Consider the following 13,535-nt stretch of genomic DNA (forward strand, 5'->3'; position numbering starts at 1 on the left):
TAAAGGGTTAAAGTTAGCTTCTTGTAAATTTAAAGCAGGGGTTCACCCACACCGCCAAAAAAAAAAATATTAAAAGCCAGCAGCTACAAATACTGCAGCTGCTGACTTTTAATACATGGCCACTTACCTGTCCCAGGGTCCAGCGATGTCGGCAGGGGACGCCGAGAACCCGCTCAGTTCTCGGCAGCTGCCGCCGCCATCCTAGGTGAGGGAATCAGGAAGTGAAGCGTTGCGGCTTCACTTCCCGGTTCCCTACTGCGCATGCACTAGTCGCGCTGCGCGTCCCAAGTGGTCCCCGCTCTCTCCTGGGAGCTGTGTGTTCCCAGCAGACAGCGTGGTGGGGACGGGAAGTGGCGTAGACTCCCATGGGAGTCTATGCCGGAAGTGGGTGCAAATACCTGTCTTAGACAGGTATCTGCACCCCCCTCCCCCCTGAAAGGTGCCAAATGTGACACCGGAGGGGGGGAGGGTTCCGAAAAGCGGAAGTTCCATTTTTGTGTGGAACTCCGCTTTAAATGATCCTGCCTGACTGGAGTAAGCAAGGGTGGGACAGAGGGGTCCTTCATGGGGTGATGTTGGATGGGGTCTTCTCAAGGTTAGTCAGAGCTTGTACAGCAAAGAAGAAGCTTCTCCCACCATTCACCCCCTAGAACTTTTCCTTGGTCATCCTGTCTTTTTTTTTTTGGTTGTTTTTCAGTCCATTTTGTTGCTTTGGAGATTTTACTTTCTGGGAGTGGCACATTAGTAGGCATTCGATCTGCATTCCTGGGGATTGCCTAATTTTGTTCTGGGATGTGTCATAGTGACTAGCAAGGGTCCTAGGGCCTTTGAATTCAGTTGTGGTTAACAGTTTTAGTGAATGATGGGTTGGGCCCATCTTCGGTATGGGTGTCTTTTCTAGATATAAAGTGATTGTAAAGTCATTTTTTTTCCTATAAAAATAACAAACATGGTATACTTACCTGCTCTGCTGCAGTGGATTTGCACAGAGCAGCCTGGATCCTCCTCTTCTTGGGTCCCTCCTCTGTGCTCCTGGCTCTTCCCTCCTGTTCAGTGCCCCCACAGCAAGCAGCTTGCTATGGGGGCACCCGAGCCGAGTCACAGATCCCTGTGTCCATTCAGACACAGAGCCCCGACCTGGCCCCGCCCCCTCTTCCCAGATTGGCTAGCTGACTTTGACAGCAGCGGGAGGCGATGGCACCGCTGCTTTGTCACAGCCAATCAGGAAGGAGAATCTGGATAGCCGAGAAACTCATGGACATCCCTGGAGAGAGATAGGGCTCAGGTAAGTGTTAGGGGGGTGAGGGGGAGCTGCTGCACACAGAAGGCTTTTTATCATAATGCATAGAATGCATTAAGATAAAAAACCTTCTGCCTTTACAACCCCTTTAAGTTAAAGCGGTAACAAATTCAGAGTTATTTGGCTGTATCGAGAGTATCTTGATTGTAAATTGTCCCCAAGTCAGTGTATTTGTGGCTGGGGGACTTGAAGTTGATTTGGGTGGTAAATACAGCCGGTTGGTTTAATAGTGGTGCCTTCAAGGACCCTAGACTTTTCTGGAGATCTGTTACTATACTGTTATTGTATGTATAAAGTTGTATATTATTGTTATATTTGTGTTATTTCACAAATGGCTGCTATTGCCTTTAAACTCCATAAAGGAAGTCTCAAGTGACTTTTGTTGTGGGGGGCACAATTAAGTGGGGTGGAGTTTTTGGGTTTAGGGCAGCCATAATACAGTGTCTTGAAAAAGTTTTCACACCCCTTGAAATTTTCCACATTTTGTCATGTTACAACCAAAAACGTAAATGTATTTTATTAGGAATTTATGTGATAGATCAACACAAAGTGGCACATAATTGTGAAGTGGAAGGAAAATGATAAATGGTTTTAATTTTTCTTTTAACAAATTAATATGTGAAAAGTGTGGCGTGCATTTGTATGCAGCCCCCAGTCAATAATTTGAAGAACCACATTTCGCTGCAATTACAGCTGCAAGACTTTTTGGGTATGTCTCTACCAGCTTTGCATATCTAGAGAGTAACATATTTGCCCATGCTTCTTTGCAAAATAACTCAAGCTCTGTCAGATTGGATGGAGAGCGTCTGTGAACAGCAATTTTCAAGTCTTGCCACAGATTCTCAATTGGATTTAGGTCTGGATTTTGGGACAATATGCTTTGATCTAAACCATTCCATTGTAGCTTTGGCTGTATGTTTAGGGTCATTGTCCTGCTGGAAGGTGAACCTCTGCCCCAGTCTCAAGTCTTTTGCAGACTCTAACAGGTTTTTTAAGAATGCTTTATATTTGGCTCCATCCATCTTCCCATCAACTCTGACCAGCTTTGCTGTCCCTGCTGAAGAAAAGCATCCCCACAACATGATGCTGCCACCACCATGTTTCACGGTGGGGATGGTGTGTTTAGGGTGATGTGCAGTGTTAATTTTCAGCCATACATAGCATTTTGCTTTTAGACAAAAAAGTTAAATTCCGGTCTCATCTGACCAGAGCACCGTCTTCCACATGTTTGCTGTGTCCCCTACATGGCTTCTTGCAAACTGCAAATAGGAATTCTTATGGCTTTCTTTCCACAATGGCTTTTTTCTTGTCACTCTTCCATAAAGGCCAGATTTGAGGAGTGCACAACTAATAGTTGTCCTGTGGACAGATTTTCCCACCTGAGCTATGGATCTCTGCAGCTTCTCCAGAGTTACCATGGGCCTCTTGGCTGCTTCTCTGATTAATGCTCTCCTTGCCTGGCCTGTCAGTTTAGGTGGATGGCCATGTCTTGTTAGGTTTGCAGTTGTTCAAAGCTTGGGATATGACCTAACCCTGCTTTAAACTTCTCCACAACTTTATCCCTGACCTGTCTGGTGTGTTCTTTGGCCTTCCTGATGCTGTTTGTTCACTAAGGTTCTCAGGGCTTCACAGAACAACTGTATTTATACTGAGATTAGATTACACATAGGTGGACTCTATTTACTAATTAGGTGACTTCTGAAGACAGTTGGTTCCACTAGATTTTAGTTAGGGGTATCAGAGTAAAGGGGCTGAATACAAATGCACACCACACTTTTGAGATATTTATTTGCAAAAAATTTTGAAAACCATTTATCATTTTCCTTCCACTTCACAGCTATTTGCCACTTTGTGTTGGTCTAACAATATAATTTAACATGACAAAGTGTGGAAAATTTCAAGGGGAATGAATACTTTTTCAAGGCACTATATCTGGCTTAAGTCATGACTCTGCTGTGTTCCAGGTATGAGACAGGAAGTCTCAACTCAAACCCCGAACACAGTGCAGTATGCTGTATGTAGTCTTAGCTACATACAGTTTATACCGCACATCCAGTGGCCTCACATGTTAGTGAGGGACATAGTTGGTTTGGGTCCAAATGTAAGTATATCAAAAGCTGGAGTTCACCTTTAAGCCAGTATTTGGAATTCTTTTCCTCAGCAGAAGAAGCACGGAAATAGAGGAACTATTGTAGAACTTTGTCTATATTTAACCCCATATCCAAAAAGAAATGGTGGGCCATGTCCACTGCAGGGACAATGTTTTTCTTCCCATTGTGTGCATATTACAAAAAAAAAATTCATATAACTAATAAGCTCTGTTATGTTCTCTATGAAGGAACCACTTACGTGCAAATGAATTAATCTGGTCTCCAGTGTTGAAGTAGAACTTCTGGCTTGAAGAAGTGACCCCGGAGTAGGAATCAGCATAGTGACCCATCAAGGGGCATCCACTACTAGAACATGGAAACCCGGTGCCCTGAGGAAAAAGACACAGCCATATCATTGACATTAAAATACAGTCCTGAACTATATCTGTACAGTAACACAAAGAAGTCCCATCATTGTGCAGCTTTTGATTTTTTTGAGGGGAGAACTTTAAATACTGAGTTCCTTGCCCCCTGAAAAATATTAAGAACTGGGGGACATTTGATGAGACTCAGAAAATGATTGACTGTTGAGCAGACCTCACCACTGTCCCTCTTTTGGAACAAATCGATCTATCCCTCTTTCTTTCTTTGCTGTCATTCCTTTTGGTCTCATGTAAGGATCTTAAAAAAAACACTTTTTTTGCGTGCTCCCATGCGTTGCAATTAGGGCAACCTTAGTCATTTCAGTGGGCTGTCCTATGGGTGAGATATGCACAAAAAAGGTTTCTGCACAATTTTTAAAATTGTATCACACCAAACCACATAGTATTGGGGTACAATGCATGTTAGCAAGTGCAAACACGTGCATTTGCACAGTGCATATGGGTGCCATTATGAATTACTGGCACTGCCACATGCCTGCAAAGGGGCAGTGCATTTTTGTATATTGCAGGAAAGCTTGCGTTTTTGCAATCGTTCCCGCAACACACTGGTGTGAACAAGCCCTCAGGGCAAAACAAAATGCTTACAATAAAACACTGTGAACAGGCAGGCTCTATATTGCAGATGAGACATGAATCAACTTACCTGCCTGTGCGCAATCTTCCCCAGAACGTACATTTCAGGCACAGTGCCAGTGTGACGGGTGACCCTTCCCCCCTCTGACACCACAGGGGCTTCCCTGTGGCGTCAGAGGGGGCGAGGTCACCCTTTTGCGTCACCGGGTGGCCCCGCCCTCAGCTATATAAGAACTGTCACAGAGAAGAAGCGTCAGTCGACGGGAGCCTCCCATTAAGGCAGAACAGTTGCGGCTTTTTTTCTTTTTTTTTCGGGCCGTCGGGCGGCATGATGGAAGATGAATGGACATCGCTGGATATTTTTTTTTTTTATTTTTTAATAGAGGACTTGTCTCAAGCTGTCTCTTGTCTTTTTTACCATTTTTGACACTTTTTTTGTGAAATGGTACGGGTACAATGTACCTCATTACCAATTCACATGGGGGGGAGGCCAGGATCTGGGGGTCCCCTTGTCAAAGGGGGCTTCCAGATTCCGATAATCCCCCCGCCCGCATACCCCCACAACCACCGGGCAAGGGTTGTGGGGATGAGGCCCAAGTGCTTTGGGGTCAGACCCCAAAGCAACCTTCCCATGTTGAGGGCATGTGGCCTGGTACAGTTCAGGAGGGGGGGCGCTCTCTCGTCTCCCCCTCTTTTCCTATGGCCTGTCAAGTTGAGTGCACGGATAAGGGTCTGGTATGGATTTTGGGGTTGACCCCTACTCCATTTTTTTTTAATATTGGCGCAGGGTTCCCCTTAATTTCTATATCAGACCTGAAGGGCCTGGTATGGATTTTAGGGGGACCCCCACGCAATTTTTTTTAAATTTTGGTTCGGGGTTCCCCTTAATATTCATACCAGTCCCAAAGGGCCTGGTAATGGACTGGGGGGGGACCCCATGCTCTTTTTTTCAATGAGTTTTATCTATATTGCCGAGACCCGACAATTCATTACAGACGCGATCAGTTTTAAATGACAATTTTTCCTTTAGAAATGTCATTTTGCTGTGGTACTGTTCTAAACGTGGGAAAACTGCGCCACTTTACAGGCATACTATAGACATCCCCCAGACACGATATTTAAAGGAATATTTCATTTTTATTGTTTCACTTTAAGCATTAAAAAAATCACTGCTCCTGAAAAAACGGACGTTTAAAAAAAAAAAAAAATTGGCATTGATCCATGTCCCCTGGGGCAGGACCTGGGTCCCCAAACAATTTTTATGACAATAACTTGCATATAAGCCTTTAAAATTAGCACTTTTGATTTTTCATGTTCGTGTCCCATAGACTTTAATGGTGTTCAAGTGTTCTTCCGAATGTTTTGCCGTTTCGGTATGTTCTGGTGCTAACCGAACCGGGGGTGTTCGGCTCATCCCTAAATGGTAACATCAGGGGCTTTTAAGTTGGTTGTATCTGGTAGTAAGTAAGTGGTAATTGTCCCTGACCCAGTGTAAGTTGCGGTTGGGGGCCTTTCATGGGTGACAGAAACAACCGGTTGGTAAAAAGAAAATAGGCCTTCAAAGATCTTTAGACCAGGTAGGATTAGGCTGAGGTTTTTGTTAATACGTTATGTATTGTATGTATTTATGCATTTCGACTGTTTATGGAATTTTTGCATTTCCATTGTTTAAAAGAATAAAACAAAGATTGCTATGGCCATTAGACTCCAAAATTACTGTGTCGTTTGGTCAATTTGGGAGGGGAAGGAAGAGGGCAATTGTTTAATTTCATGGGTAGCTGGAGCCTCAACAATCTGCACATCTATCAGTCATGTGTCCCTCTTCCCATCTCAAGTTGGGAGGTATGCTGTCGGGACCCCCATGGTTAAAAATTAAATTAGCTTGCAAGATTTGGTAGGAATACATTGTGTCATCACGTGAACAAAAGGCCATTGTGTCAATGACTCACAGAGGAGAAAGTGCTATAGGTGGAGGCGGAGTATCCTGCGAAGCCGTCACGTTTCAGAATGCTCTCTGTGTAGTATTTATAGCTTCTTAGGTGATTGCAAGCTACGAAATCCCGGGTACCTGGAGGGGAACAAATCTGGATAATGTCATCTGAAAAAATCACATACATGGGGCAATGTATCAAGTGACACATAATTGTGAAGTGGAAGGAAAATGTTAAATGGTTTTCAACATTTTTTACATATAAATTTCTGATAAGTGTGGCGTGCATTTGTATTTAGTCCCCTGTACTCTGATACACCTAATAAAATAGTGGAACCAATTGCCTTAAGAAGTCACCTAATTCATAAATAGAGTCCACCTGTGTGTAATTTAATGTCAGTATTAATACAGCTGTTCTGTGAAGCCCTCATAGGGTTTGTTAGAGAACCTTAGTGAACAAACAGCATCAGGAAGGCCAAGGAACACTCCGGACAGGTCAGGAATAAAAGTGTGGAGAAGTGTAAAGCAGGGTTAGGTTATAAAAAAGCTTTGAATATCTCATGGAGCACTGTTCAATCCATCATGGAAAGAGTATAGTACAACTGTAAACCTACCAAGACATGGCCGTCCACCTAAACTGACAGGCCGGGCAAGAAGAGCATTAATCAGAGAAGCAGCCAAGAGGCCCATGGTAACTCTGGAGGAGCTGAAGAGATCCACAGCTCATGTGGGAGAATCTGTCCACAGGACAACTATTAGTCGTGTTCTCCACAAATCTGACCTTTATGGAAGAGTGGCAAGAAGAAAGCCATTGTTGAAAAAAAGCCATAAGAAGTCCTGTTTGCAGTTTGCAAGAAGCCATGTGGGGGACACAGCAAACATGTGGAAGAAGGTGATCTGGTCAGATGAGACCAAAATTGAACTATTTGGCCTAAAAGCAAAATGCTATGTGTGGCGGAAAACTAACACTGCACATCACCCTGAATACACCATCCCCACCGTGAAACATGGTGGTGGCAGCATCATGTTGTGGGGATGCTTTTCTTCAGCAGGGACAGGGAAGCTGGTCACAGTTGATGGGAAGATGGATGGAGCCAAATACAGGGCAATCTTAGAAGAAAACCTGTTAGAGTCTGCAAAAGACTTGAGACTGGGGCGGAGGTTCACCTTCCAGCAGGACAACGACCCTAAACATACAGCCAGAGCTACAATGGAATGGTTTAGATCAAAGCATATTTGTGTTAGAATGGCCCAGACAAAGTCCAGACCTAAATCCCATTGAAAATCTGTGACAAGACTTGAAAATTGCTGTCGATTCGAACTGACAAAGCTTGAGCTATTTTACAAAAAAGAATGGGCAAAATGTCACTCTCTAGATGTGCAAAGCTGGTAAAGACATACCCAAAAAGATTTGCAACTGTAATTGCAGTGAAAGGTGATTCTAAAAAGTATTGATTCAGGGGGGCTGAATACAAATGCATGCCACACTTTTCACATATTGATTTGTATAAAAAAATTGAAAGCCATGTATCATTTTCCTTCTACTTCACAATTATGTAACACTTTGTATTGGTCTATCACATAAAATCCCCCCCCCAACAAAACATGACTATGGTATTAACTATGGCTTGTTACCTGCTATATCAATAACCCCACCCTTCCCTCTAATGACTACACAACACTGAAATGGAGTAAATTGGCCATAGCAGCCATTTTATTAACCAAATATAAATCTCAAATAAATTACCATAATAATTAACATAGTAATCTTTTCAAACATAACATCCAGTTTATTCATTAAAATGGAGCACAAGGTCCCAATAGGCATAAAACCAGAACTTTACCTGCTAGTCACTTCTCTGGCCTCCAGTCGCGAAACTACCGTCTAGGAGACAACTAGCAGGTACCCATATACCAACTGGGAGCCGTACCTCAGATGGGTCCCCCTACACCATAGCCTTTTGATGTGCTCATATGACCTAAAAGGACCTTGGCTATTCAAAAATCCAGCCCTGCTTTCAGTGTGTATTAAGTATTCAGTGTGCAGAGGACCATCTACATTACCTTGCCAGATACCATCGAGGTCAACAATCTGAGAGAGAGCGTTCTTGGAACATCCAGGCATTTGCTCTCCTCCATTTGGGAAAAAGTCTAAATGTCCGGCTACCTGACTCATCCCAAGACCTGCAAAACAAAGACACAGCAAACATCATTATTGCTACAAATGATGGCGATAACCTTGCTAGGTGTCGCTTACATCATTTTATATTACAGAGAATCAACAGGCTTACAGTTAATACAGATGTGAATGTATTCATTTGTAAAAAAACTTTGAGGTTGATTTACTAAAGGCAAACAGACTGTGCACTCTGCAAGTGGAGTTGCTCCAGAGCTTAGTAAATGAGCAGAAGCTCTGCTGACTTCCATCATCCAATCATGTCCAGGCAAAAATGCTGTTTTTTTAATTTTCCTTGCATGTGATTGGGTATTTTTTGCTCAGTGAAGCCTTACCTCATTTACTAAGCTCTGGAGCAACTGCACCTGCAGAGGGCAACTGCACTATGCAAAGTGTACAGTCTATTTGCCTTTAGTAAATCAACCCCTTTCTCTTTCTGTAGCATGGCTTTAATGAGATATGGACATGGGGGGGCTCAGTATGTGGCATGCTTAACCACATGCTGACCAGCCGCCGCAGTTGTACTGCAGCAGAATGACGCGGCTGGGAGCAACAACGTCGCTTCTCCCTGTGGCCACTAGGGGGCGCGTGCGCAACCCCCCATCCCCCCCCCCCGCTCGTCCCCCGAGCCGATGCGAGTGCCCGGCGGTCTTGATCACGGCCGGGCTCCCGCGATCGCCACTGAGACACGGAGAACCCGGAACTGTGTGTGTAAACACACAGTTTCCGGTTCTCTGAGGGGAGAACAGACAGATCGTCTGTTCATACAGAGTATGAACAGCGATCTGTTACCTATCCCTGCACAGTCCCCTCCCCCTTCAGTTAGAACACAAACTGGGACACACTTAACCCCTTCACTGCCCCCTAGTGTTAACCCCTTCACTGCCAGTGACATTTTTACAGTAATTAATCGCACTGATTGCTGTAATAATGCCAATGGTCCCAAAAATGTGTCAAAATTGTCCAACGTGTCCGCCATAATGTCGCAGTCATGATAAAAATCACAGATCGCCGCCGTTACTAGTAAAAAAAATAATAATAATAATAAAAATGCTATGAATCTATCCCCTATTTTGTAGACACTATAACTTTTGAGCAAACCAATCAATATACGCTTATTGCAATTTTTTTTACCAAAAATATGTAGAAGAATACATATCGGCCTAAACTGAGGAACAAAAATAATATTTTTATATATTTTTGGGGGATACTTATTATACCAAAAAGTAAAAAAGAATGCGCTTTTTTCAAAATTTTTTTGTTTATAGTGCAAAAAATTAAAACTCGAGAGGTGATCAAATACCACCAAAAGGAAGCTCTATTTGTGTGGAGAAAAGGACGTCGATTTTGTTTGGGAACCACGTCGCACGACCACGCAATTGTCAGCTAAATTGACGCAGTGCCGAATCGCAAAAAGTGCTCTGGTCAGGAAGAGGGTAAAATCTTCTGGGGCTGAAGCGGTTAACCACTTAACCACTTAAAGCGGAGTTCCACACAAAAATGGAACTTCCGCTTTTCGGAACCCTCCCCCCCTCCGGTGTCACATTTGGCACCTTTCAGGGGGGAGGGGGGTGCAGATACCTGTCTAAGACAGGTATTTGCACCCACTTCCGGCATAGACTCCCATGGGAGTCTACGCCTCTTCCCGTCCCCACCGCGTTGTCTCCTGGGAACACACAGCTCCCAGGAGAGAGCGGGGACCATTTGGGACGTGCAGCGCAACTCGCGCATGCGCAGTAGGGAACCGGGAAGTGAAACCGCTACGCTTCACTTCCTGATTCCCTCACCTAGGATGGCGGCGGCAGCTGCCGAGAACCGAGCGGGTTCTCGGCCTCCCCTGCCGACATCGCTGGACCCCGGGACAGGTAAGTGGCCATGTATTAAAAGTCAGCAGCTGCAGTATTTGTAGCTGCTGGCTTTTAATATTTTTTTTTTTTGGCAGTGTGGGTGAACCCCCGCTTTAAGGACCACGCGCTGAAGAAGAGGATACCGGGGTTATGGTAGCTAGCTGCTGCCATAACAACAATAATTTTCTTCAAAGTGCCAACGTATAACGATGGCGGGCAGTTGGCAAGTGGTTAACCTCTTGCCAGCCCACCGCAGCATATGTACGATGGCTCGTACAGGCACATTAACGTACTTGTATGCCGGGACTTTCTTCCATGTCTTTTCCTGCATGCACCCAGAAACTGCTGATCGGCTGAGCGAATGACAGGAGAGAATCCTGTGTTGGTAAAACAACACAGAGCTCTCTACTGACAGCTGGGTTGTGACATTTTTTTCTCTCCCTGCACAGCAGGGAATAAAAACCAGCACGTTTCTTAGTAAAAACAGCACATAATACACACTTTATACATAGTTAACCTCTTGATTACACCTAAATGTTAACCCCTTCTCAGCCAGTGTCATTAGTACAGTGACAGTGTATATTATTAGCAGTGATCAGGGTATTAGTGTCACTGGTGATATCACTGTCAGTTAGTCCCCTCCAGTGTCAGTTAGTGTTAGATTTCCCGCCACAGTATAAAAGCCCCACTATAAGTCCCTGATCACAGCCATTACTAGTATAAAATAAATAAATAAAAATTCCAATATATACTTTATATACCAGTGATGGCAAACCTTGGCACCCCAGATGTTTTGGAATTACATTTCCCATGATGCTCATGCACTTTGCAGTGTAGTTGAGTATCGTGGGAAATGTAGTTCCAAAACATCTGGGGTGCCAAGGTTCGCCATCACTGGTATATAAAGTACCATAGTTTATAGATACAATAACTTTCACATAAACCAATCAATATATATTTTTGGGGATTTTTTTTTTTTTACCCAAAACATGTAGCAGAATATATTTGGGCCAAAATTCATGAAGAAATTAGATTTAAAAAAAAAATTAATTATTGGATATAGTTTGTTAGCAGAAAGTAAAAAAAATGTTTTTTTTTTGTTTTTTTTTCAGAATGTTCTGTCTTTTTTAGTTTATGTCGCAAAAAATAAAAACCCCCAGTGGTTACCAAATAGCACCAAAAGAAAACTATTTGTGTGAAAAAAAAATTATAAGTTTAATTTGTGTACAATGTTGCATGACTGCGTGATTACTAGTTAAAGTAGCGCAGTGCTAAATAGAAAAAAATGGCCTGGTCATGAAGGGGGTTAATATCTTCCGGCGCTCAAGTGGTAGTGGTGGTAAACTATCACCTAAAACTTGTACCTACTTGTCCTACCGCTAGGTACCCCAAATATCTCCTAAACTTGCGCTGTTTAGGAGATATTCACGTCGGCTGCAGTCAATGATGTCAATGACTGAGCGTGCTTTGAATGCAGAGAGTGCGGTGCTGCGATTGTGACTCCCATGGGTGACATCATCACAGCCTAGCCATTCAAACAGCTGGAAAGCAAACCCAAAAGAAAGAAAATGGAAGCGCAGGAAGCCGTGACATTGGAGCACTGCGTTTCACAGGGAAGTCTGCCATGAAGTGTTAGTATGCATACTAGTACGTTATTGCATAACACTGCATGGGGACCCTTTTAAAAAATATCCTGAGTTTACTGTTACATTAAAAGGACAAAATGACCCCTGTATGTTAATGTACCTCTTGTCTCACTGCAAGTCTATGATCCTTGTCTTAGAATAAGAGGGAGGTGAAGCTTCCATCAATCTACATGTAATATCCCACCCCCATTGTGTTTAGCTGGTTAGTGGGCATGGAGGAGGAGGAGGGAGGGAGGGAGTGGGCTGTCAATTAGCACTGTGTATACACCCACATGTGTGACTCTATAGTCAGATGGACTGCTCAAATGTGATATGGAGGAAACGCTCAGCATAGAAACGCACTGAAAACTGAGCATGTGCAGAGCTGCCAACGCTGCTCTACAAAATCCCCAACTGCATTGGGGACATGAACAGAAGGGGGAGATAGAGAGCAGCAGGATCAACCAATTTTTTTGCAGAATACAGAAAACTAATCTCATAGTGACTGAGTGAGTATGAACAGCATGTAATACATCATTTATTCATAGTTTTTTATGATGTGGGTTTAGTGAAACTTTAAAGCAGTACACTCTCTGGACAGCAAAATTATTGCATCTCAGCAGTTGTCCAGCAAGGGTAATATTGAAATTCTTGGATATTTATCATAATTTGTTAAAAAAAGGAAAACACAAACATTGTACAGGCAGTCCCTGAGTTACGAACGGGTTAGGTACTGACGGTTTGTTCTTAAGTCGAATATGTTCGTAGTCGGAAGCTCATGCGCAGAGACGTCATTTTCCCATGTTTTCCTATGTTCTATCAAGTAACTGCAGATGCGCAGACGTCGTTTTCCGATGTGCCCGCTGTCGAAAAGTGGCTGCGCATGCGCAGACGTCGCGCCGCCTCCCGTTCATAAGTAGGAGTCGTTTGCAAGTCAGATGTTCGTAACTCGGGGACTGTCTGTATAACACAACTAGAATGAATAATATACAAACCGAGATTGGGGATCATCGGAGCAGCATCTGTGTGGATTACATCAACAAAATTTGCATCTGTAATGTCCAGTCTGACCTCATTTGGGGTTCCCTGGAAATAGGGTTCAGCTGGATCCAGACCTGTATGAACACATCATTTTGTTAGAAATAATACTAAGAGAGGAAATTGTCTACTTACTAGCACATTATATCTTATATATCCAAAAGTTTTATCTGTATCCTTTACTATTGCATCTATATGAGCTGGTTAGACATCCCATTTCAAAACCATGACCAATAATACGGAGTTGCCCCTCTTTGAGGCTATAACAGCCTCCACTCTTCTAAGAAGACTTTTGGAGGGTGTCTGTGGAAATTTTAGCCCATTTGTGTGGTCAGGTAGTGATGTGGAATGAGGAGACCTGGCTCACCATTGGAGATCCAATTGATCCTGAAGGTGTTCAGTAGGGTTGAGGTCAGGGCTCTGTGCAGGCCACTTGAGTTCCTCCACACAAACCATGTTATTATGGAGCTGGTGTTGTCCACAGGGAAAAGGTCATGGTGGAACAATAAAGAG

The 13,535-nt window shown here is 43.5% G+C and overlaps 1 protein-coding gene across 1 annotated transcript in view; it reads right to left on the bottom strand.

Annotated features, from left to right (window-relative positions):
- LOC141105741 (pancreatic triacylglycerol lipase-like) overlaps positions 1–13,535 on the bottom strand; it is a 51,657-nt gene that overhangs the window by 21,506 nt on the left and 16,616 nt on the right. The window contains exons 6-9 of the mRNA XM_073595822.1: positions 12,980–13,099; positions 8,401–8,520; positions 6,356–6,474; positions 3,650–3,779 (exon numbers count right to left, since the gene is read on the bottom strand). Of these exons, the coding sequence (XP_073451923.1) occupies positions 3,650–3,779; positions 6,356–6,474; positions 8,401–8,520; positions 12,980–13,099 (489 nt within the window). The remainder of the gene's footprint in view (positions 1–3,649; positions 3,780–6,355; positions 6,475–8,400; positions 8,521–12,979; positions 13,100–13,535) is intronic.

This window comes from Aquarana catesbeiana, linkage group LG08 (assembly GCF_042186555.1).
Source record: "Aquarana catesbeiana isolate 2022-GZ linkage group LG08, ASM4218655v1, whole genome shotgun sequence".
Taxonomy (NCBI): domain Eukaryota; kingdom Metazoa; phylum Chordata; class Amphibia; order Anura; family Ranidae; genus Aquarana; species Aquarana catesbeiana.